Source organism: Parasteatoda tepidariorum, chromosome 7 (genome assembly GCF_043381705.1).
Source record: "Parasteatoda tepidariorum isolate YZ-2023 chromosome 7, CAS_Ptep_4.0, whole genome shotgun sequence".
In the NCBI taxonomy this organism is placed as follows: domain Eukaryota; kingdom Metazoa; phylum Arthropoda; class Arachnida; order Araneae; family Theridiidae; genus Parasteatoda; species Parasteatoda tepidariorum.
The window spans coordinates 25651586-25679297 of record NC_092210.1 but is presented as its reverse complement, the minus strand read 5'-3'; the positions used below and the strand labels follow the sequence as shown (position 1 = coordinate 25679297).

The window sequence follows — 27712 nt, the reverse complement described above, 5'->3', positions numbered from 1 at the left end:
ATAAAGCATTTTAATAATTTTTACTTCATTGTCGAAATAAAAGATGCAAGTAAACATAAATTTTATTAATTTTTATTTGCTTTTTTGCATAATATAAAATAAATTAACATTTAAACATTAAAACAGGTACTTCATTATCGGCTAAATGAACATCTTTTTTTCAAGGGTATCAAATCAAGTTGGATTTTTAAAAATAATTTATTCACAACGATATTGAACGAATAAAAAGTAATTGTTAACACAGTCTTATGGCAAAACAGTGTTCGAGAAAAGCAACACTGATTTTAATTTCAAAATAACAGTGTCGATCTCAGAAAAATTTAAAGATTGCTGATTTAATATGTACTTAATTTGAAGAAAAATAGAATGCTACAGAAGCTGAAATGGTAATATTGTGAAAGTAAAATAGCTAGGTCATTTGAAAAATTTTAGTGCCGAACAATACCATTATTTTTCAGAAAAAAAGAATTTAAATTAAAAAAAAAACCTACTTGCATTAAAATTTAACTTTTCAATCACTTTAAAAGATGGAGAGAATAAAATACGAGCTCATTACCATAAAATATAGAAATGAAGATTTGTTATCGTTTGATAGAATGTATAAACATACATTTATATATTGTATGCTTGTAAAAAAAACAGTATTATCTTCAATATTTTTATCGTTATTGATAATCAATGTATATATCCATGCTACTCATAGAAATCATTTGAAGAAGTTTACCACGATATTATTTTAATGATTTCTTCTTTCGTCTGATAAGAAGTTTTGATAAATTTCGAAGAAATGCAATTACCTGAGTCATCAAAAATCAATTATATACACAACACAAATGAATGTGAGTCAAAATTTATGATGGTTATTTGTTTGAAGGATCAAAATTTTGATGAAATATTTATCAGCAATTTTGATGGACTATGCTTTTTCCATTTTTTTTGTTTGCAAATTATTCATATGAGCTTTATACAATGATTTCACGGAATACGCTTTTTATGTTAATTAAGCAGTTAATTATGTTTACACGATGAATGAGAAAAAAAATAACGAAAATTCATATGCAATTTTAAAAAGAGAAAATAATAGTTTTGTATTATTTTCTTCCTAATTTTCTCTAGGTGTTTCAATAACGAGAAGAGAAAACTATTGAAATACGCAATTATAACTTCAACCTACAAACAATTTAGAACATACAAATGACGGAAAGTTTGTTTCAAGAACATGCAGGGTGACAATTATTGAACTGTATGAAATAAAACCATCATAACTTCGAAACTGCTAGAGTGATAATGTTCTAACTTCGTGGTTGGCCACATGGCATAATGGGAATTAGTATGCGCATGCAATCGATTGCTGTCGGTATTTTGCAAACATTGCTGCGCTGAAAACTGCAATTCAGGAGGTTATCAATAGCATCGATGTTCCGACACTTCAGAGGTCATCATTGGAGGCGGTCATCACTGGTCAAGCAGAATTTTGCTATTCGTCTTCGCCACATCACAGTCAATGATGTCAGGTGTATCGAAAATGTCATAACCTAAATCAGAATATCTATAGTGACAGAACCGTAGTGGCACAGGGGATAGAAAATTCGCTTTCTAATGAGGTAAACCGGGTTCGATTCCCAGCGATAACTATTCGATGCAAATTCCACACTCGGCTCGCATGAACCACAGTGCTGACGTAAAATACCCTCAGTGGTAGACGAATCATGGGCTAGAGTCCCCTTGTCTCCAGGTTAACCATGGGAATCTTAATGATTTCCCTCTCTGTGTGAGACAAATGCGGGTTAGTCCTCTTCGAATGCAAAGTTATCCCAATACTTGATCCAGGAGTTCTCTTGTCTTCTGGATCAGGTTAAAAATTACAAAGCTACAGAGTTGAACTTCGTATATCGTAAGCCCAAAATCTGGTCAGCTGTTCATAGTTGGTAAGAAAATAAAATGAAATATTTGTAATGATGTTTACATGTGAAATATCACTTTGGTTTTCTTAAAAAAAGAAGGAAAAAAGCGCCATTCAGGACATTTAAGCTTAATTTCATTGAGTTCAATAATTGTCAGCCTGCAGTTAATGCACTATCATGTTCAGTTCAAAAGGGAAAAACAAAATGAGCTGCTTCTTTAATCACTTTCACTTTCGGTTTTTATTGGTGGTAGAACTGAAGCTTTGTAATAAATTTCTTTAGAAAACATCCAACTGTAGGAGTTGTCAAAGACCAGGTGATCTGGAAAGAAAAGGATTATCGTTGAATAAAATTTTTAGTGGTTATGAGAAGGTTAGACTCTAGATATGGAAAAATTAGCAAGGTTAAAAATTGTTTAGTTTCTTGTGGCTGTATCACTGAATCCCGTTCAATATTATAAACTATCTGTACGCTTAACTTCAGGGCATGAAGATGCTGCTGGAAAGGCACTTTCAAAAATATTGGTGAAATTCGAACAATACTGCGGAGAAAATTTGCGAAACATACTAAAAAGTGTCAAAGTTAACCAATCGCACAGTAAAATTTGTGGCATAGTATCTCTGAGAACTTGCCTTTAGAGAAATTTACCATAAACACACCCTTGGTGGTCTATGGTAACCTGTGGCAATCGTAAAAATTTGTATGGTATTCATATGACCAGACACCATAGGCTTATGCTAGTTTACTATACGCATGTGTTTTTATGCAAGAGAGAGGACATGGTTGCAGAAAGAGACATGAGTATTTCTCTGCAACTTCGATTATCCAATTATTATTTCGATCCATGAATTATTTTCGATATTTCAACGAAAAAACAGCATTTTTCAAAAATTTTAATTGCCGTCAAGTCAACGGCAAGGCAAGCGTAACGTCAATTCATCGACGGAATAATATTCGACTAAAAAATTTAGAACATCTTTTTTTTCTTATTTATCTATTTTTTGAAATTTATTTTTGTACTCTGTTATTTTATTTTTTCTTCGAATTTCTGACAAAACTTATTTTTAAACTTCTTAAAATCAAACTATATCCTACTAGTTTCGACAGACTTTTTCTAAATTTTTTAACTATGAACAGCTTGATTCTGGATTCAAATGATTTTGGAAGAATCCAGAACCGCCGCAACAATAATGTTGTGTACAATTTCGCTAATATCAAATTTTATATTTTGTGCCCTTCTACGATGTTGTTGTGATTAATTTTGTATTTGATGTTGTGATTAATTTTTAATTCATGAATGATGGAGAATCAACAAATCTTTAAGTCCATTCCAATTTTTTTTTAGTAACTCAAATATCTTTATTGTTTTCTAATTAATTTTTGCCGTAAAGATTTGAATTATCTGGGTATTGTCCGGAAATGATCCTTCGCATTCTAACTTAATTATATTGTATTTTGTCATAGGTTTAATTACTTACTCACTTTAATTATCTCACTTTAATCTATCTTATTATAATCATTCTTGTAGCATAATTGTTTTTATGAAAAACTCTAAAAGCTCACGGTAATTTAATGATCCTTGTTTATGATTGTCTTTGTATAAATTTGCCGATAAAATTTGTACCATAGTACTTTGTACTTACGAATATTTGTACGTACTTTGTATAGATTTGTACGATAAAATTGCTTAATACTGTGCAGAAATGCTGCCATAGTCTGAGAACAAATTTAATCCCAGGCTATAGCGCACCATAGTTTTATGGCAAAAATTTGCTAGATAAAAAAAGACCATATGATATCCCAATGTGGTTTTTCATACGGTTAAATTTCATTATATATTTTTGCCACATACGTATTGCCACATACGCATATGGTAAGAATTTTTCATGCATTGGCAAAATTTTTTTATATTCTTATCTATATGTTTTTCTACATGCTCTCATGGCAAAAATTTTCCATATGTTATGGTAAAATTTTCCCTCTATCAAAATCCCATAGAGATATCCTATGGTATTTATTGCAAACCTATGACAAATTTACCTATAGGTTTAAACAAAGCAGAAGGAATTACAAATTAAAAATTATTAAAGTATACAATTAACAGATATTTAAATATTAAAATATAATAATACTAATTGGAGAACTGATAAAAAAACACGCATTTTGTTACAGAGAACTTTTGCTTCTGCTTAGAGAAAAAAAGTGTAGTCAAAACTACTAGAATATTATAACATTTATCGGTTTTCTATCTCCAAGGGAACACCTAAATGCTTGGTAGTTTTATCGAAAATACTTTAAAAGCACTCTTTAAAAGCATACTTTATCGAAAATACAATAAAAAAAAGTTTTATTAGATACGATAAAATTTTTTATATGTGATTAAATTTGGTTAATTTTTTCATGATGTCTTAGATCATGGCACTGCAACCATTACTTCTCAGCTTTGAAATATTTACTAAACATGTGGCAATAACAACGATAATTTTGAAACCGGGAACTTCCAATAAACGTTACCTAATAAAGTAAAAAATTACCATATGATTGGTTTAAATTTAAACACCGTATATTTGAGCTATATTAACCGGAATGTTTCTTTTTGGTCCTTTATTTTTTTTTAACTAGAAATGTCATTGCTATTAAGTATGGTAATTTTACAAGAATTTCTTTTTCTGTAAGTAGACGCATATAATAGTGTATAAGATAATAAATTCCCAACACGTCGATCTCGATAATAAATAAGCCCCGTTGCCCTCGAACGGTATTTAAACGTGCTCCGACTTAGGTGTTTTCAAAGATAATCATTCATGAATGGTCTGAACGAGTGAGTTCTGGGTAAGCATTTTTCATCATTATAAAAACACTTTATTTGGTATAGTGCTCATTCACATAATTTTTGGGGCAGTTCAGCACCAAAATTGAATTAGTTTTAATAATCTATGTGCACTGTGTGTATGTTAGATTAACAAAATCGTATTTTCAGAACGTATGCATGCATCTTAAATCAATAATTCTAATTTTATATTGTATCGTAAAAATAAATTTACTAACTCTTATGTGTATAATATCTTACCGATATTATCAACTTTAGCATTATTAAATACCAAAAATGTTGGCAGTTGCTTTACACCATGTAATGTAAATAAACATTCTTGATTTTTCTTTATGCTAATCCTTGTTTATGTTTAATACTTGACTTTTGGTGTAGAGAACCACCAACAACCAAGAGTATTTTTTGGTGTTCCGCCACACCACTCTGGGGCATAGTAGTTGCCAATAAATTTGTAGCTTCTTATTTTGGTTCTTATACAACTCACCTAAAGATAAACCATAATTCAAATTAACTCAATAGGATACCGATTTATTTAAATAACAAATTGAGTGGAAAATGCCGAAGTTAAGTTTTTGTTTTTGAATTGTTCGAAATTTTATTGTAGAAATAGTACGAAATCAATCTTGATGTCTACACTTAATACATTTTCATAAAAGTACAAGTGTTTAGTTAACCGTTTGAGTGCTGAAGAGTTTTCTTATATATATGCTAATAGTGCGGAAAGAAATGCGTACAACACTACTAGCCCACTACTAACTACAACCAACCAACTACTAACCAACCTATACTAACCAACAGCAGCGTCTCCGCATTTTCGGTGCAAAACAAGAGAAGCGCTAATAGCGCATTTTTGGCACTCGCCACACTCAAACGGTTAATAAATAAAAAATACTAGAACAGTCGAGATTCTTCTTATTTATGGCATTCTTAAGCATAGTATAAAAGTAAATTACAACCCAAGTTAAGATTTGTGATTCCATTTTAGAAGTTTCTAACATTACTTACACGATCCTGTTCTTTCACATTTGTAGATACCAGTTTCGGGTTCAAATAAGGTACAGATTCTTAGTTTGGGCACAATTTCTTTTAATTCGGCATCATTCCTTCGTTCATCCTTGAAATAAACAGCGAATCCTATGTCTTTGCTCTTGGTTTCGAATTCCCATTCCAAATACGAACCAGATTCATCAACTTGGAATTCAACACTGCAACTTTTATTTCTGGTCACGTGCAGCGTTTTCACACCGGGCTCTGTCTGGATGCTCCTCCGCAAATTAGAAAGATAATAACGCTCAGGTACTGTTTGTCCATGAACTATCTGTTGAAATAAATTATTGTTCAAATAATTATAAGAAATATGTTTGATCCATGAAAAGTGCAACCACTTTGTTAATATCTCATAACAATGTTCAATTTAATTCATCAAAATTAACTTGTATATTACTCAGAGCAATGAGCGATATGATTATTTTTTTAATAAGATAGCCTACTTTATTTTAAATTCATTAAATATTAAGCTTTATTTATTTTATCACGCGTAGTTTTTGTTGTTTTTACAGTTCAGTTCGAGATAAAGCATAATAGTGTTAAGGATTCAAACATAATTCCGTTAAACTATTCTACATGTATGAAGCAAATAATATTATTTTGTTCTACTTGGATATTGTATTCTGCTCTGATTTGTCCCTTTAAGACTCCGTCGTATCTCTCGGCTACCAAGTTTCGTTTTTTTTTTTTTTTTTTTTTTTTTTTTTTTTTTTTTTTTTTTTTTTTTTTTTTTTTTNTTTTTTTTTTTTTTTTTTTTTTGCTTCTCTTTTCTTTCATCCAAGATATTATTTTATTTTATAATTTTATATTTTATAACCGTCGTTGAACTGCCGACCCAATTTTATGGGTTTACGACTACTAATGTTCAACTCCGTAGCCTTGTAATTTTAAACCCAATCCAGAAAACAAGGGAATTCGTGGATCGAGTATCGGGAGAAATTGCCTTCGTGGAGGACTTTTTGATGGAGCTAACCCGCATTTGTGTTACATGGAGAGGAAGACCGCGAGAACCTCCCACGGTTAGCCCGATGGCAAGGGGACTGTAACCCATGATCCGTCTACCACTGAGGATACTTCACGTCAGCACTGTGGCAGGTGCAAGCAGGAGGCGGAATTCGTATCGACTGGGATTCGAACCCGGTTTGCCTAATTGGAAGGCGAACGCTCTGTCCCCTGAGTCATCGCGGCTCTCGAAGATATTACTGTCTTTGTAAATATAATAGTCGTTTCAAGGTTATGTGATTTCCCTCTCCGTTACCATGACATCCTCAAATCTCAATTTTCCCCACATCAGTGTGTTATTATTATAATAATCAAGTTTCAGTTATGAGTTAAAAACTCTCCTTAACTGCCGTGTGAATAAAAAGAGTAGCGTTGCTGGCTGTCACATCGTTGCCAAGTTGAAGAAGGTAGAAAATGTGATCTTGAGATGAAAATTTTAATTACAAGGAGTATAATAATAGAGCTGCTGCTGAAGCTGTATGCCTACACGTTATGTGAGAAAGTCAGATGATTCTCTCTGTTCGTATCGTCCAGGTTGTGTTTCGAAGTTGTCTTATAAATAGGTTTTCATCACAGCCAAAGGACGTAAAGTTTCCCATTCGAAATTTTGCGTTTCTATTTTCAAATCTATTTTTTCTTATGCTTTTGTCGGTGGGTCTTGGTAACGAGCGCCATGTTTTGAGCGCGTGAAACGCGTCTACATTTTTACTTGAAATCTGAAGCTATTAATGAAGTTTTTACCTCCACAACTATATTTTACATAAATGTTTGATTATATTTCTAATATGTTAATATTATACATATTAATTATATGCTTGCATTAGCTATTACGTTGATGTTTTTTAAAAGTATATCCCAGCCATATAATTTTGGGTAACCCAGTTTCAAGTCCAACGTCTTATGTTTTCGATTTTCATAGGTAAAAAAAAAAGAAGCTGTTTGAGGCACTTACACCTCAACTCGACGTTATAACATATATGATATTTGTCTATTCTATGCAGTTCTGTGCGATAATAGATATAATGTTTTACTATTTTGTCAAATGCTATGCTATAACAAATATGATTATCGATTATTTTATGTAATTCTATGCAACAGCAGCAGATATGATGCTTGACTATTTCATGCAGTTCTATGCCATAACAGATATGATGCTTGTCTATTTCGCGCAGTTCTATGCTATAATAAGTATGATGCTAGACTATTTTATATATTACTTCATAATTATAGCTTCTTAATAACTCACAGAATATTTGCATGTGTAATCAATTTCTCCTGAACAAAATAATTACTTAAAGGCACTTAAATAATGTAGAACATTAATCACCAGTTGAAAGTTAGATATTTTATACCATATCATGCTTGTGAAATTACATTATTTGTGTGTTTGAAGCCCACTTATATCACATAATTTGATTTAAGCAAAATTGTTTTTTAGTTTTTGAAAATATTTCTTTATATATGGTAATGAAAGTTACGCTAGTTAATTTATAATTATCACAATTTTACCTTCATGGGCCCAATATGCTTCTTGCCTTAACTCTGGCTTCTTCTCCGTTTCCCTAATGTCCCTCCCCATATTCCAAAGAAATTAATATTATGGGGATTTTGAGGTTCCAAAGAATACAATCGATTTACTTACGAAACTTTTGCAAAGGGGGTTACCATCGGGGTCGGTTCGTTTTCCTCCAAGGAATGCAGGCAATATTTCTGGAGAAATTATTTCTTGTAAGTCCTCTTTCCAACCCTCTGTAACAAAATAAATTTCATAAAATAACATTTACTTATTATACAATTTTATATAAAATTCTTAACTTTTTCTTTACTTAATATATAATTTTGTAAGTTTTTTTCTTATTATTATAACCACTTGTTGGAAGGAAATGCTATAAGATTAATTACTTTAAAAAATTTGAAATAACCAGAATTTGACTTTGAAGGAAAGTTTTTTTTCGTTTTCACTTAATTTTTTGTGGATCGACGAATATTGCTAGTGAAAATTTTCATGCTTTTGGAGCATTTTTCTTATCTGAATTAAAAAATTTGAAATTCAATAAAAATGTTTAGAAATTGTTATATGTTAATTTATTAACTGAATGAGATGACTTACTGAACTGAATGCTGCAACATTATTCTAGCAAACTTAATGAAACAATTGTCGAAAAAAATTTTTTAAAAAAATAATTGCGCAATTTTTTAATTTAAAATGCAGTAAAAATATCATTGTTGTCAAAAACACCACTGTTGTCAAAAATATCATGAATGAAATAAAAGTACAGGGTGTTCCAAAATTATCTTTACATCACCTGGCTTGAAATTGATTACAGACTGGAAGTGCTTAGGGCCACCAATGGTGCGCATGTTGAAGTGTACTAAACGAAACTTTATTAGTTGCAGTAATACATGCAAAAGACAGAATATAAATATCTTGTTTATTTTCGAAGTTATGAATTTTTGAAGTTGTAAAGAGAATTTTGGAACACCCTGTATATTAAATATCATTATCAACAAACACTATTTTTCCTTGAAATTTCGTTTACTGCTGATTATGATAGATTACAAAATTTCCATATGCAGTTTCAATTCACTCTAAATAAAGAACAATGCAGGATATTATTATATTATCTGCAACAGAATTGTATGGGATTCCGTTAAAGACGTGGACAGTCGTAGATGTTTTTAGTGTGGCAACTTAGTTGGACACATTAGTTGGACTCACGAGAATCCGAATTCCCAGAGTAACAAGAGTGAGATTTCCTTAAGGTTAATGTGTTTATTGCAGTGTCCAGAAGGACCATGTTCGGCCCCCTATTTTTCATAAACAAACTGTCAAGAAAGCCACTTTTTTCGGATAAGTTTACTCTTTAACTGATGCTACAGTAGTAGTAGTTCGACATCGACATCTTTATTTTCCAGTTGGACGGCGCACCACCACACTGATTGACCTGCGCGAACATCTCCACCGGGATGAATATCTCAATTACCAATGGAGACGTAAACTACAGCCTTGTCATTTACCCAATGAGCACCCACAAACCCTGACGTTACCTCTTGGGATTTCTTCTTGTAGGGGTAAATTAGGGCAATATTATCTAGCGGAACTGAAACAGCGCATCAAAGCCGCCATCAATGGATTTAATCCAGATACCTTGACATGTGCTTGGGTGGAAATAGATCATCGATTATGGTCGTGCGACTAAGGGGTCAAAAATAGAACATCCCTAATAAAACTTAAAATAATCCCAAACAATTCTCTTGCAGGTTCCATCTAATATCTTAACTTGTTTTTGATGTATTAGAATTGGATTGGAATTGTATACTTCCTTAAGAATCACTCTGCAGTGTAGAATATAAATTTAAAAAAAAATAGCTTACGATTTGATAAATAACTGTAATTATATGTTACAAAGTGTTTGATGTTGATGATGCAGAAATTAAGGAATTTAGAATTGTGATGTGATTTTCATATTGTTTTTTTTTAAAACTGTTTTTCAGAGATTATGCAATGAGAATAGACAAGTTTCTATTCTTGCTAAACTTACCTGTTCCATAAAAATAAACTTTCTTCAAAACAGCAGAAGCCACAAAGAATTTCAAGGCAGAAAAAAGTAAGGTAAAGTAAAATTGTGCTGTAAAAGTAAATATGTAGATATTACTTAATTATATACAGTCTTATTTATTATCAAATAAGTTTAGGTACACTTTCATACTTTCATGAATTATGTTAAAAGTTGATGATCGGATTTACTCGGGGTAAATCCTTATCGGAGTAAATCCTTTTTACAGATAGTTTTTAAGGTTAGAACATAATAAACAAAATTTAGGTACTTTTGGTTTATCTTGAGCAAAATATAGAACTGTCAAAAATGTAAAACGCCGCCAACATTTATTATTTATTCGTTTATTTTTAAACACATGCAAATTAAATAAAATAAAAATAAGCAAATAAATCAAAAATAGTAGAAATTCTTAGCATCCGGTCAACCCCAAAGTACCATAATTTATTTCATATATTTTAAAGTGTAGTTATCAAGTTATATATTATTAAAAATTTCTAAATTGTACCTCGGAATCCTAACAAAATAGTATTTTTAATAATAATTGATTTAAATTTTTACTGTAAGGTACATAATTTTTTGCATCGTTTTAAATAGAGTAATTTTATAAGGAAAATTATCAAATTTGCACAAAAAATAAAATTAAATTTTTTAAAAATCTTTTAAATGATGTAAAAAGTTCTATACTTTACAGTTAAAAATTAATTCAACTATTATTAAATAAATAAGAAAAAATAATAAGTATTTAATAAAAATATTTTTTGCAGTTATTTTTTATTAAATACTTTTTATTTATGCAGCTATTTTCTGCAGTTATTTTTGGCATTATTGGAACCTTATTTTTGCATAGAATCACTTCCATACGTTTAAAAATCCTTCAGAAATGGTGATTTTCATCCAGAAATGGTGATACATTATTTTATTAGCTATGCATACAAAGTGAAATTAACGTTAAGGTGTCCAAGCTTTGACCTTATTTTCTGGATTACGGCTACCAACCCTATTTTCAGTGTTAAAAATCCAAATTCATCGAAAAAAAGGTATGAAATGTTTATTAAGAAAAAAATACGTTTCTGTGCCTGATTTTGCAACTTATCAATTATCACTAATTATTAAGCATATTTAAAATCAATATTTTATTATATTTTTTTCATCATCAAATATGCAAATTGAAATTGATTCGTTTTAAAACCATAGTAATTTAAAGTAATTTGAGTATCTTTAAGTAAATTGGTTTTTCCTAAAGCAAAAAGAGAAATTGAATCCGAAATTTAATTGACAATCAGGAAAAAAATACCTCATTTGCGTTACTTATTTATTTGAATTTATTTTCTTGTAAATAACTTATTTATTTTCATAAATTAATAGCTTTAAACTATATTAAAAGTAGCAATAATTGGTATTACTTGAGATCTTTCTTACCATTGATGACGTAAATTGCTTTGATTCGCTCAGGATAGTTGTCTTGGTACATGGTTACCCAAGTTATTAACATTTCAACAACTAAAAAAAAATGAAAATTTGTTTATGAGTAAAATCTGAATTAAAACAATATTTTAATAAATGCCAATTTTGTTTTTAAAATTAGTAAAATGTAATTTTGAATGCAAGGAACACTTCATAATTCTGAAATGCAAAATTCTCTACTTATGAACGTTTTCGGCAATGTTTGCTGTATTGAAAATAAATACTTGCACTTTTTTCAATTTATAAATCAATAACATATATGCAAACAAAAGAATAGAAAGAAACTATTTCGAAATTTGAATTTATGGACTCAAAAATATTGATAAATTTGAAAATATTGTGATTTGAAATATGTGATTCATTTCATTGCACATTAATGAGCAGTTGGCAAAATTTCAGTTAAATATCAAACAAAATTCTTCAATTTTATTTGTTTGTTCTAAACTTACCTGTTTTGTTAGTGGCCATAGAGAATGTCAGCTGGTCGAAATCGTATATGTAAACAACTTTTGTATTGAATTTTCCATTCTGGGAAGAAAAAAAAATTATTCTTCACTTATTCACTAATTCACTTATTCACAAACAAATTAACAATATTCTGCTTTCAGTGAAATGGGAAAATGATCAATATACTCAAAGCTAAAATTCTATATGGAAAATTTAAAAATTTTTCAGATCACAGATTACCCATTGGCACAATGGTTGTTGTCAAAAACTTTTTCCTGCTTCAACTCTAACCTTTGGGAGCCTGTTAATCGCCTTGGAACCCTCTTTATTTGTGCTATTCACCTGAATTAGTATTGAAAACGATCCAGTTTGAATTGTGTGTTAGAATTCCAGATTCTTAATTAAAACAATAAAAACAAAAATATCGTTCAAATGATGAAATTCTCTTTTATTCACAACTCAAGAACTATTTGTAGGATCTCTCTGATCCCATATCGCGAAAATAAACTTCCCAACTTAATGCATAACAAAATTAAAAGTGAAAAAAGTAATTCTAAAAAAAGTTATCAAACAGCAGCGGTCACCATAGCAACGCAAGCATTGACGACGCATGCGCACTGTTTACTATTATTCTTGAGCACAGTTGAAAAGTGTGATGATGTCCAAATAAGGTGAGCACGCCATCAAACCCAAAACTGCACACATTTTGCCAATGAGAAAAGAACATTACTTAAATTTAACACGTCATGAGCTTATATCTTTTTATTTAATAATCTGATTAGTAGGTTAGAAGTGGTTTTGGAACATAATACCCCTTTTGCATGGGGTAAAGTAAAAAAAAAAATTAAATAAACATTAAACACCATTCACAAAACTAGATGTCATACAAAGACAATTAAAAAGAACTTTTGTGTGGGTTATTCCCAGAAAAGTTATAATTTCATAAGGTCATTCTATCTCATTTGTAGTCCTGAAGACGTATTTATGAAATTTCAAAAGGCAAGAATTGTTGAAACTACCTATCGTATTCAGTTACACACATAATAAAATGAGTAACAAATAAATACGTACAAATAAAATGAATTATTAATGAAGTAAATATTAATAAACTAAAATGATCAAAACTGAAAAAAGGACCACCCTGAATAACGTTCGATCCAATGATCTTCAAGTCTAGGGACTCTATCTTAATGGCCCGAGGAGACGACCTCAAATTTGTTAAAAATACGACTTTTTCAAAATATGACTTCTCAGAAACTATTCGACCGATTTTGCTCCAGTTTTGAATTTTGAGATGTAAAATTAAATACTTTAAAATTATGTAAAAATTGTATACCTTACAATTTAAAATTTTTTGACTATTATTAAACATAATAATAAACAAAAATAATAAATATTTACCAAAATTTTTTTCATAATCTTTGAGTAAAAGAATTTCGTAATTGTGTACAAAAATTTTTCAGTTCGTTAAAAAATCATCAAGATATGACGAAATACATAAAAACTAAAATTAACATTAAGGTTAATTGGAACTTCGGACCTCTTTCCTGATCAAACTATTAGAATTATATTTTCTAGATTGCTGCTAGCTTCTATATTTCCGGGGTCGGAAATCTAAATTCATTGTAAAAAAGGTATGATTATTCAGGGAAAGTACGGTTTTGCGTCTGATTTCTTAACTTAAAATATCGTCTGCACTAATTATATAGCATATTTGAGTTTTATAATTTACGAAGAAAATTTGTTTTAATGAAAATTAGCTAAATTTTTGAATTTTATTTTAAGTTTCATATGGTTTATCATACAATTTTATAATATGTCATTATATATTTTAGATCCTCGTGCTTTAGAAATTACTTTTTGTAAAGATATTTCTTATTTAAATAGAGGAATAATAAAAATAATAGTAATGATAATAATAGATTGTAATATTATGAGTGAGTAATAAAAAGTTTTCAAAGCATGCTTTCTGTGTAAAAATATATTTAAGAGTTTGTGATGTACAATTGTAAGACTTTATATTAAAAAAACTTTATTACATTAGTTGATGAGTTAAATATTGAACTATAATAATAAGCGATTTTCTACAGTCTATAAAAAAATATCTACAGATAAAAACAGTGAAATATACTGTGACAAATAATAATTTCAAGAAAATGAATCTTTGTCTCAGACTTTCACCATATGGAAATAATATTTCTCAGTAAAAGGTATAAAGTAAATCTGTACTCACACCTGAGATAAATATTTTATGTCAGCAGAGTTTGTATCAACAAATCATTGTTGGGATTAAAATCTCCGTCACTTCATTTGGAGGCTCGTGCTTTGTGCCCTTAACTACGTGCATTATTATGAAGAAGTTATCATAGAGAGAATTTTGCTTCTATAGTGTATCAATTTCACAATGGAGTTGAATCCCAGTTTTATTTACATAACGTTTAAAATTATAAACTATTTGCTAAAATGTAAGATCTAACATAGAAAATAATCGTAAAATGAATAAAAAAATGTAAATTTATATAATGGAACTCAAAACTGCATAGCAGAAACTAAACGGTTTTAATTCATTAGTGATTAGTTTGACTAACTGTTAAATATACGGAAAAATTACGAAGCAATAATGGGTATTTTTTACAGTGTATGTTAATGATAGTATTATGGTAATGTGAAAATATTATATTTTTGTGCAATTTATTGATAGATCATAACTACTGAATATATGTATACAATTACTGTAAAAAGAATTAAAAACATATTATCTAACACAAAAAATAAAAAATATTTGCTTAAAATTTCTGGCTATAAAAATCGATTAAGTTTTCACTCTCACTCATAGCGTTACAACCATTACAATATATAAACTATATTTCTCTAGTTTACCTTTTCATTTTCTTTTTTTAACAAGTCTATTGCTGTTTCTGTTCGCAATAAATTCAGTTTAAATATTTCAATCTTCTTCACAGAGTTCAGAATACCTGTAAAAGCATTATGATATTGTGTTACAAAACTTAGGCTTCGCCGCAGTAAGAAATGGTGCTATTTAGTGAATAATATGCTATTTCCACAACTTTAGTGAGTTTTCAACATAGGATAGATCATGATTGTTAGGACAAGTTTAGCCTATCTAAAGCTAGCGCTATTCATACTTATTTTGAAAATGGCATTTCTGATCGAATTTTTTAATGTTTAAAAACTTACTCCAAGGCTGCATTACCTGGACCCAGGAAAATTTGCAGAAACTGATAATAGAGTAGAGATTTTGATAATTTTCTTCTAGGTGAGAAAATGTGGCAAAATTGGTGAATCGTGAAAAAGTTTAAAAACCTTTAAAAGGAAAAGTTTTTTGACATTTAATAACCTTTTTGTCTTTTAATTATTTATCCGTTCTAAAGCCCAGATAATTCTTCGCAACAAGATGATACATAAAGTTTGAAATAATCGTTTTGCTTCAAGTAAAAGGCACTTAAACTGTGACTTTTTTTATTTTCCTTGGCGACAGAGCTTCGTAAAACTATGTTAAGGGTTGCTCATTGACTCTTCTTATTTATTGTTGCTCAAGTTTTGGATTTTACCCCTCTTGAAGCATTGCCCTCTAATCCAAAAATGCATGTGGATAGATCAGTTAACAAACAATTAAATAAAAAAAATACAATATTGTTGTAGTTTTTTATTAATTTTTTGGAAAATTTTTAAAATGCATTATTTAGGATTATAAAAATTTTAAAAGAATCGAAATAATTTTTATCTAGGCTGAAACATTTTGCCAGATGGGTCATTTTTTCAAAAAATCTTAATTTCTTTTAAAAATTTAAAAAATTTTGATCATTTTTAAATCCGCTACATGTTAGCATTCAGATAGCAAGATAGCAAACTTAAAGCTTATAATATTTGTAAGCTAGCTATAAACTTAGATTTTAAAACGTTTGAAATATTTTATCTCACAATTAATCTCGCTTAAATTTTTTTTTTATTTTAAAATTTCAATACAATTTGAAAAAAGAAAATTGGATCACAAAATATATAAAACAATTCACGATATATTTTCCTCGTAAATAATATGCGATTTATTAACATAAGTCTCCTTTCTTATCATTATGTTTATTCTATTAATTTTATTTTATTATCGGATTCGCAAATGATTATTGAAAAAAAGATTTTATTTCTCCATTTTGGAATGAACTTTTACTGTTCGAACGGATACCAAATGATTTCCGTGATTTCTACGTCTTCTAATTTTTTTTCTTTTCATTCAAATCTTTCAGATAAAATCAGGCAAGAAATACTCGGTAATGCTGTATAGAAGCATTTATTGCGATTCATTTTCAGAAAAGTTCCATGTACGCATAATAAGTATAAAATAAGCTAAAATATATTTGAGTTATTTTTGAGTAGGCATTATGAACCAAATATATGTTGTTCTTTTATTAGAAAAGGAGTAATCAATATTTTTTGAGTAATTGTAATACTGTCTTAAATTCATAAAATAATGTTCGTCATCACACTGTTAAAATTTTCATTCTAAAATTATGGTAAAATAACTGGCAGCTGTCTGTCCATCCGATTAACCGTTAAGTTTACCATAAAGAATTTTTTTTTTCCTTTATGGCTTTGAAACAATTTATAAAAAGTATGGTTATAAAACCATGAAAACAAAACTTCACGGTTTTTTAACCATTTACAACTAGCATTTTTCAAAAACGTAAAAAAAAAAATTATTATATAACTAGATATAGGAGCTCGGCTTTTCGTAAGGTAATGGGCATTGGAGAGTGCCGGACATTGGAAAATCTTTATGTGTTGAATGTTTATGTGGGGAAATATTGTGATGTCAACACTAGGACTCGAACTCAAGTTCTGCCGGTCATGAGATTGACAGATAAGCCCGCTCGGCTTTGATATGTGCGCTTTTGCAAACAACTAAGTAGATTCATTAGGTCGTTCTAGTTGGTGCCTCAAAATTGTGGTTGTTATACCGTTGAAAGCAGTTAATAAACAGTTTTTCTCAAATTTAACAGTTTGACTACCATTTTATTTATGGTTATTTGACTGTTTCGATTAAATATGGTAAAATAATCATTCAATAAATTGTCATTTACCCATTTTTTCAGGGAAATTTCTAACAGTGCGTAATGACTTAAATATCTGGCTGTTTTTCTAATTTTTGTAACTGTAGAATAATTCGTTGTGCTCAAATGTCTTCAAAGCACAATTCCAATAATTTCTATGATGCGGAATTTCAGATGAAATAGGTTTCAGCTCATTCTACCGATAGCTTATAACAGTTTTACTTTTAAAAATATTATGTAATAGATCTTGTAAGAAATTTCCGCTAAATTGCAAACTATAAGTAGGGGAGAGTGGGGTCAATTGTAACAGGGTACGATTGTAACAGAGCAAATATTTCGAGTGTCGGGTTCTAGATTCGGTTCCTACGTGGCGCACAAGGTGTATTTAATAAATCTACATGTACACCCCTGCTGGCAACCATTTTTATGTTCTTTTGAAAGAGTTATATCACAAAAGATATTTTCACGCTACGTAAGTACTTTTTTTGGTATTAGAATATTATATTGTAACAAAGTAATTTTGTTTAAACAAATAAAAATTATTAACCGAATATGTAAGTGGACACCTTAATTAACATTTCAATAAAAAAAAAGATTAGTTTTGCTAATTAACTAGCATTGTTTTTAACAAATGAAGCTGAAATGGCGTCTTGGGGACAATTGTAACAATAAGTAAAGGGACGATTGTAACAGCTGAAAATAAATAATCTTATGTTTACAAACCATTACTTAACTCTTTAAGAACCACCAATAGTTTCCTATATCATTTATATTATGTTGCATGTGCATTATTTTATTTGTCACCTTTCACAGCATAAATTAAAATTTTTAACCCCTTAAAGTTAAAAGTTTAACCCTTTAGGTCTCTGCTCATTATTATTTTTACTCCTAAAATATCACTACTATTTTGATCAATAAAAAAATATATCACAACTATGATAATATGTATAATTAACTATGTTTTAGTTGAATTTATGAACTGTTACAATTGACCCCGTAAGTGGGGACAATTGTAACAAGTGCACGACTGTCAAAAATTGTTAATAACTAATATAATAATATTTAAAATCAGGTATTTATTTTTTTTCTAGTAGAGGATAGTCTACTTTACTCGTCTGTCAATTAATACTAATAATATACTGGAGTTTTTGTTACTTAAAAATAGTTAAGCAAAAAATTTTACAATTGACCCCACTCTCCCCTACTATTAATAAGTTACATAACCTTGTTTTTACTTTGAATTTACTTGAAATAATCAGCAATTTAATAAAATTTAAATAAAATTAATGGATAATAATAAGGTATCCGACTGGTTTTCACAAAATTACTTTTTAATACAAGGGTTTAAATGTATTATTTTTACTAATTTGGGGTCATAAAATTATAAATTTAAATTTGCAAATTCATAAGACATTTTTCCAAATAAATTCAAATTTGACAACAAATTGTTCATGTCACGCTAACAACTTTGCAACAAATTGTAATGCATAAATTTCGAAATATTTTTTTTTTTTGGATTAATAATGTGATAGTGTTTTGAACCAAAATCTTAAATTTTTTTTTTTAAAAAACCAATAAAATAGTACCAAATATATTGTTAAATATTGGTTTTTTAAAGAAATTTTTTAAATATTTGTACTTAAAGCTTGAATAAAAATAATAAATTCATAGTTAAACCTTAAATTTTATTTCAACACATTACTAACATTATTCTAAATCTGCATATGAAATTTCAAAGAATTCTAAAATAAACTTTCTTTTGCAATGTGTAAGAATCACATTTTCTCAAAATCAATATTCATTAGAAAAGGCATTTAGAATGCAAGGAAAAATTTATAATTCGAAAATTGATTACTGAAGATTAATTTTTTTGCTTTAAAAATATTGATTTTCAAATTAAGAAAAGATTAAAATGCTGGAACATAAGAAAAAAAATCAGTTTCGGTTTTGGGAATTTACTTCCGGTTTCGTAATTTGTAATTTACTACCGTTTTACAATAGTTTTATTTCTAAAAGTCGGAGAACAAAAATTTAAGTGTTTTAGAAAGCTATTGAACTAACGATCAAATATGGGTGAAAATAATAATAAAAGAACGAAATTTTCGCCAAAATTGCCGATTTTCACTCAGTCGGGTACCTTAAATTAATAATCAGTACCAAAAATGATGTAATCTATAATTTTACTTTGATTAGATCAGACAAATTTAAATATTTTACTGGCCTTTATCGTCTGCCTTTCCAAGCCCGGAATAGATTACTGGACAACCATCCTTATCTTGACCAATCACATTTATTGGTGCATACATCGCAAGAACCTATAAAAAGCCACAGATAATTTTGTATAATTATAATTCTTGATCCTATAGGTTATTTTTGAAAATACATCGATAAACAATATGAATAAACAGTTAACATTACATTTTATCTTAAAATTGATTTTGGTTTGATTATTGGCAGGATTTGATTTGATTTGATTATTGAGAATATTGGTTAAACATAATTATTAACCCTTATATTAATTATAATTTAATTAAATTTAATTAATTGACGCTTTATTTATTTTGATTTGATTATTTCGATTCCCTTTTATACCTACTTAAAAAGATTCTAGAGTTAAAATTAAAGAATATAGCTTTTGTCTTTTCAGTCAGAATTATCTCTATTATAAACCTTGTGAGGGCAACCAACGCTAGTTACTTAAGTTACTTTTGATTTAGTTACTTTTTATTGCATACAATGCGCGAGTTAATGCCAAAAAAAGCATTTGAATTCCACGGGATTCTGAGTTTTGTTTAAAAAAATGAACAATTTGTCTTGCAAAGTTAGGAACATGCAAAGTAAGGTTACAAAAATTGAAATTGTCAGACTAAATGATTTCGAAATTATGCAGCTTTTATATTCACGTATAAGACAGTGCTTACAAAATAGTACAACTTTTTTGTGTGAAGTATTCCTTATTTTTTTATTTATTTATTTTACATTTTTATCATTTTACTGTGATTTATCTAATTTTAAATTCTCATGTTTGATTAAAAATTTACTTACTTCGGGAAGTTGATAGTCAGTCAGGATAGTATCTATATTGTACTCCTTCCTCCATGAAATGTGCTAAAATCATACATTTGTAAAATCATATATACTAGAGTTTAAATTAAATTAATATTTTCTAATGTAAATATCGCTTTCGATTTTTAAAAATAAAACATAATTTTGGATAATATACTGTTCATATGTTTTCGTGAATGTGGAAATTTTCGTTTTACTATGAGAAATGTAAAAAAGAAATTAATTAGTACACGAGTTAATAGGTTAAAAGGTTAAATGCAAATTTTAAATCATTTAAATTTATTTTTATTATTAAATAATAATTAAATTATGATGTTTATAATTAAATTATGATGTTTGTAATTAAATTATGATGTTTATAATTAAATTATAATTTTTATAATTAAATTATTGTTAAATTATAATTTTTATACGTAAATTATTTAATTATTAAATTACTTATTTCATAGAAAAACAGCAAACAAAAATATATTTAGTTTATGAAATAACGATATTATAGACCTTATTTTTGTATATAGTTTTCTAAATTTTATACGGATACTTTGCATAAATAAATACATAAAAAAATAAGTGGCTTAAAATATCTTTTTTGAAAAATAGGGTGAAAAACATAATTTTCTTGTATTTTATTCAATTTCTGATCTAACAAGAAAATTTGTGATTTTAATTCTTTTTGTCATGCAATTTGATATAAATATAATATAAATGAATGCATTTTAAGTGAGTTACATTTAGTTCTGTTCAATAAAGAGGAATAAATGTTTCAAATTTTATTTAATAAAATAAAAACATAAAGTATTTATTCTATTCATATGGGACAGTAATTATTTCATTACATAATTTGGTTAAAGTAGTAACAATGACTTTTGATAATATTTACACATGAAGTTAATAATTATTAATAATTATTATTAGTTATTATTAAAGATTACTAATAATTACGAACTTTATAATTATCATTATAATTAACTATAAGTAATAGATAACTAAAATCTAACATTAATAATAATATCCGTTTCTAGTTTTAGTTACTGTTTATCAGTGACATTAAGTTAAACAGACTGAATTAAAACACATTAGCGGAGCCAGGACAATTGATAAGTGAAAACATAATTAGAAATCATTAATATATTTTGAAATTGAAATTTTTTATTAATAATTCCGTTATTACTTACTTTACTTACACACTTACTTTTCTCAACATAGATTCAGCATTCTTCATGTTGAAATCTCTAGCTTTAAATAAAATTGGGAAATGAAATTATTGTTGATTGAAAAATATCATCTATGATTTAAGCATTTAATTCATAGTTTTTAAATTTTAGCAATGAATAGGAATAAAATATTTTCTTACATAATATCTGTATGGGAAAATATTTATCCATGTTTTGGTTACCGACGCATTTGCCTTTAAAATTCAATCTTATCAATGAGTAGAAATAAAATATTTTTATATTTAATATCAGTAAGTGAAATGTTAATTTTGTATCGGTTTTCGATACATTTGCATTTTAAAAGTTTAATTTCGGCAATGAAAATGGAATACAATATTTCCGTATGAACATTTCGCTGCGTTCTTGTAACGAATCGAAAGTTAATATTTTAGTCTAATTAAGTGCAAGTTTGAATGTTTCTTATTAATTTCGGAGATATCTTGGGTAATAATTATGGTAAAATAACCGGCAGCGGTCTGTCTATCCGATTAACCTTAAATTTTAACGCGCGCAATATTTTTCACCTTTATGATTTTGAAACCGTTTACAACTTGTATGGTTATAAAATTAAGGACACAAAACTATACGGTTTTTTAATCATTTTAATCATTCCAAGGTTTCAAAACCATAGAAAAAAAAATTTAACTGGACGTAGGAGTTAGGCTTCTCCTTAAATAATGGACATTGAAGAATGCCGGACACTTAAAATTCTTCATGTGGGTTAAAGAGAATGGATGTGCCAACGCTCGAACTCAAATCCCCGTTCTGTCGGTCATGAGATTGACAGATTAGCTCTCTAGGCCAGGAATGGCGAACCAATGGCACGCGAGCCAATTATGGCACCCGACACATTATTTCGGGCACGCCACCGATCACATTTGTTATTACACAAATGGTATTACACTATGAAGTATATGTAACAATTAAATTAAAATTCACAAAAAACACACAAAATAATAAACAATTATTAATAAAAAATTAACAATTAATGCTAAAAAAAACAATTAATAACCATAAAAAAAAAGCTCTCAATAAATAACTAGCAAACAAATTAACAGTCCTGCTTAAACTAACATCTTACAACCTAATATAAGTTATTTGTCATCTAATCTGCAACAACAGAAGTCACACTGATGTTACTTTAAGTTGAATTACGCGTATAGCTGAGACAATGCAAATTTTTTTTTCAATGTAAATAATGAGTTTTGAGTTGATAGTATTTAGTATAAATATTTTCCCAATAGTCAAAATTATTTGACGGCACGTCTATGACCTCATCAAGGCTGGTGTATAAAGGTTCGCCACCCCTGCTCTAGGCTATAATATGTACGCAAGGAACTAAATTTCTTCACCAAGTGGGCTTAATTGGTGCGAGAAAATTCCTGTTATTTAACCATTTTAGGTTAAAAAAATAGTTAATAAATGATTTTTCTCACTGTTAATAGTTTCATTACCATCTTATTTATGGTTATTTTACTGTTTTGTTTAAATATGGTAAAACAACAATTAAATAAATTGTTATTTAGCCATTTTTTCCGAAAATTTTCTAACAGTGAAAAAAGAGTTTAAGTGCTTACCATTCAAAAAAAATATTAAGTGCTTACCTTTCAAAAAGCGATAAAATAAACTTGGATCCTCCAACATCTTATCAGATACTTCAGTTAAAGTACGTGCTTTTAACTAAAATAAACAAGAAGAATTATGATTTTTAAAAATAATTAAATCCCGATAAATTTCATATGGTTATTTATATCTAACGGGAAGACAAAATCAAGTGAAATTTATTTAAACTACGTTATTTTTTGTTGCTAAAACCGTATTGCTCAGGAGCAATATTTAAATATTTTATTTCATAAAATAACATTATTTTTTACCGAATTAAATTATGCTAATTACTAATGTTTTCAATTAAAATTTTGATATTTTTTGTTTAATATTTAACAATAATATATTCACCTCTTTTATTGCGTCTTTTTCTTCATCAGGGATTTCATCAAGCCATGTCGTAGGCCTGGAATCATCAGAACTCTTCAACCCCATCGTCTGAAAATAAGTAAAACAATTTTACTGTCAATAAACAATTTTAAATCATCACCTTTTTATCCACCCAATAATGTAAAATTAGTTATTTAAAAATCTTTTTTCCAATAATTAAAAACCAATAATTTTTAAATCGTCCTTTCAGTATTAAAAAAGCCTATAACTTAAACATAATTTTTTCAATAATTGAAAACAAATAATTAGAAAATCATCCTTTCAACAAATTAAAAACAATAAGTAGAAAATCATCCTTTCAATAACTAAAAGCAATAATTTGAAAATTATCCTTTCAATAATTGAAAACAAATAATTTGAAAATCCTCCTTTTAATAATTAAAAACACCTAATTTGATAATATCCCTTCAATAATTAAAAATTATTAATTTGAAAATTGTTCTTTCAATTATTGAAAACCATTCTTTTAATAATTGAAAACCAATAATTTTAAAATAATTCTTTAACTGATTGAAAACCTAACTAATTGAAAACCATAGATTTAAAAATCATTCTTTCAATAATTGAAAACCAATAATTTTAAAATATTTCTTTTGAAAATTGAAAACCAATAATTTGAACATCATCCTTTCATTAATTTAAACATCATCATTTCAATAATAGAAAAACAATAACTTGAACATTATCCTTTCAATAAAAATCCTAATCAATAAATAAAAATGAATGTTGAACTGCTTAGTTAAGTAATTTTATATCCATGTTTTATATTTATATTTCAATAAATAATCTTTTTTTCCCCTCAAAAATCTTTTAAAATTTGGTGTATACTTTAGAAACATATAACACACAATATCATCAAAATAGATCGTTAACACTGTTCATCATACCTTTTTTGTAGGAGTACTTAATTTCTTTTCCATAACTTTCTTTGAAATCATTTTTAGCATTTTTTTCTTAATGACATTCTTAGAAATTGACACTCTTGGACAGTTACTAACTTTGCCTTGAAAATAATCTTTTTTAGAATAGTCTTATTTGCTGGTTTAGTTTAGTTACTGTTTTTTTAAAGAACAATCTTAGCCTGTAAAAAGAGTATTCAATAAGTAAGGAGCACTTTCCAACTAAGAGATATTCTTATTGTCTTAGCAATATACGCATATCGTATATCTAATTTTTTTGTATTACGCCGTCATAATTTTTTTACAGTCAGGTTTCCCCCCCCCCTTTCATTTAGTTATGTTTGAAATAATTTTATTTGACGTCATTTTTAATTGAAATAACTCAAGATTGAAAATATCGATGTCTGGTTGGCTAGTAAAGAAGTTACATTTATTAAAAATAAGCTTGTATTTAAGCAGTAAAGGAAAGTTAGATTTACCTTGGATACTTAAAAAATATTAAATTGAACTTTATTGACAAATAAAACACTTTTCCTTGATTTAGTAACTTTTAACTTGTTCTGAAAAATTTATTTTTCTCCCCTATCATTAAATGTCTAGTTCTTCATGCAAATTTATTTTTCCTTTTGCAGACATCATTAGATGCTGTTTTATGAACGAAAATATGTTAAATATGTATCTTGAATTTCTATAATGAATGTACTTTTACTACCAGAAGTAATTCTCGTTATTTTAAGTTGGTAAACAGAACTGATAAAACTATAGAATAGGTCAGACAGATTTCATCAGATTTAGATTACATCTGTCTAAATCAGCAGATTTAAGTTAAATTTGATTCATCAGATGTAGACAGAGTTATGAGCTGTCGCGTGTTTATAATATTGAGAAATCAATGTTTTAACGAGTATATCATTTTAAATCATTGCTTTATTTTATAGTGAAAGTGCCCGATTTTGTAAACAAAAACTTTTTTTAGCAATATAGGGTTCATTCTAATAAAAAACATTTTATATTTATTTACATGGTATATAACAAGTGAGGTACATTCAGAAACACGTTGCAGCAAACGTTCGTCTATGGCTATCAGTCATATATTAAAGATTAAAGTTTTTTTTCGTTCTTATTACTTCATTTCGATAATGTGCATCTTCTGTTAGCAATTTTTTTGAAATGTTCGTCAATTTATTTCTGGTAAAAACTTATTACTTTATATTTCAAATAAAACAGTTAACCTAAAAGCAACAAATTCGTTTTATTTTATAACCGGCGGTGAAAAGCCGACCCAACTATTGAGTTATCAATGTTCAGCTTCGTAGCCTTTCAGTTTTGAATTCAACCCGGAAGACAAGAAAGCGCATGAATCAAGGATTGAGACAAACTAGCCTTCGCGTAGGGCTTTTTGATGTAAGCAATTTGCATTTGAGTTGCATGGAGGGGAAAACCATGAAACGCACGACGGAAAAAGGGATTCGAACCCTTGATCTGTAAATCATTAAAGATATTTTACGTCCGGTTGGTACGAACCGGGATCAGAAATCACATCAACAAGCCTCCACTGGGATACAAACCTGTGTCACTTCATCGGGAAACGAATCCCGGAGCTACCATTTCGTCCATTACAGAGAATGTAGACAACCGTGGATTCATTGTAGCATATACATTGTGAAGCTTTTAAAATTTTATTACTTTCACTTAAACGTCTTAAAATATTACCACAATTTCTAAGTTTCACATAATCATAAAAATACGTCTTTTAAAAACAGCTTAATTGAGAACATAACTTAATACTATAAAGTAGCTTTCATTTAAAAAAATAAGGCATTTTATATTTTTCGATACTTTCACTTTTACCTAACATCAGATGAGAAAAAAAATCCAGGTTTAGTTATTATACTGAATGGTTATGGCCTTTTTGGTCTAAAAAACCATAAGTCTGGTTAATAAACCGAAATATACGGTAATTGAATTACCAATTATCAATTTACCAATTTAATTACCGATTTCCAATTTACCTATTAAAAGTTTATTTGAAATACAGGTTTTCAAAATTATAGTTTTTATTACCACACATTTATTAAAAAAAATACAACCAAGAAGCAAAGAAGTATAAAATATATAATTTTGTTTTCTAATTTTAATTTTTAGAAAAAAAATGCACAAAAAAATTTACAGCATAAATGTTATTTATGCCATAAGTTGTAAGGTGTCATGATAAAACTTTAAAATTTTATTGCATGTATAAAATAATCTAAAATTATTAATAAAGCGCTTCAGTAAAAATTATTGAACTTTTTGGTGCTTCCATTGACCCAGAAATACCGTAAATTTTACCATGTTCTGGTAGTTTTGACCATACATTTTTCTCAATGAGATAGACTATTAAAAAAGTTATATTGCAATAAAAAAAATCAGAAAAATTTTCAGAACAAAATAACTAACACTGTCCCTATTTTCTGTTATTTAATTGTTAGTTATTTTGTTCTGAAAATTTTTCTGATTTTCTTTATTGCAATATAACTTTTTTAATAGTCTATCTCATTGAGAAAAATGTATGGTCAAAACTACCAGAACATGGTAAAATTTACGGTATTTCTGGGTCAATGGAAGCACCAAAAAGTTCAATAATTTTTACTGAAGTTTAATTTACAGTTTAATTTACAATAAAAAAAAACAGAAAAATTTTCTTAACAAAGAAAACTAACACTGCCCCTACTTTCTGTTATTTAATTGTTAGTTTTCTTTGTTAAGAAAATTTTTTCCATGCACAAATTTAAGAAAAATTAGAAAAACCATAGTAAAAATAATCTTATTAAGCAATAATATTTGATATTTAAATTAAATTGATACACTATACATGACTTAAATCTGAAACACTTTAAAAAAATTTTTTTTAAGTAAATCAATTTCTTAATACTAACGTAAATATTCATTTTTTTCAAAATCAAATTTATGAACGATACTAATAATAAGGATTTTTAAAATAAAAGGAAAATATTACACTCACTTTTCTCTAGAAATTCTTTTAATAATTTAATTAAATTATTTTATATGCCGAAGTAAACTTCTATTATCTTTCTGTCTAAACATTCAGTTTGGGGGGAATCTTGTTTTATAGCCTCCTTGTACACCTCTCTTCAAATAAGGAAAGTTATCATATTCTCTCATGAAAAATTCTCTGCTACGAAAATAAGAAAGTCTTATCATCAAGATCTTATCGC

General features: G+C 28.1%; 1 protein-coding gene across 2 annotated transcripts; it reads right to left on the bottom strand.

Annotated features, from left to right (window-relative positions):
• Positions 1–56: 56 nt before the first annotated feature.
• On the bottom strand, positions 57–27712 carry LOC107438702 (SEC14-like protein 2). 2 transcript variants are annotated; one of them, XM_016051028.3, is made up of 13 exons: positions 27499–27712; positions 23557–23643; positions 23205–23280; positions 21579–21622; positions 20366–20428; positions 19542–19635; positions 15135–15229; positions 12257–12335; positions 11763–11843; positions 10326–10412; positions 8426–8532; positions 5740–6052; positions 57–2225 (listed from the first exon to the last, which is right to left on the bottom strand). In XM_016051028.3, exons 2-13 carry the CDS (start codon positions 23638–23640, stop codon positions 2122–2124), a joined length of 1227 nt encoding a protein of 408 aa, XP_015906514.1. In that variant the 5' UTR covers positions 23641–23643; positions 27499–27712; the 3' UTR covers positions 57–2121. The 2 variants fall into 2 exon arrangements, with proteins under 2 accessions (XP_015906514.1, XP_042905289.1); XM_043049355.2 differs by lacking the exon at positions 27499–27712 and adding an exon at positions 24483–24684.

What these genes read in the sequence shown, in the direction of transcription:
- LOC107438702 (XM_043049355.2), bottom strand. Translation starts at nt 24,542, where the DNA reads ATGCTAAAAATGATTTCAAAGAAAGTTATGGAAAAGAAATTAAGTACT. An exon ending in ATTTTATCGCTTTTTGAAAG is followed by an intron (nt 21,623 to 23,204) that starts GTAAGCACTTAA and finishes TTTTATTTAAAG; the next exon opens with CTAGAGATTTCAACATGAAG. An exon ending in TGGAAAGGCAGACGATAAAG is followed by an intron (nt 15,230 to 19,541) that starts GCCAGTAAAATA and finishes ATGCTTTTACAG; the next exon opens with GTATTCTGAACTCTGTGAAG.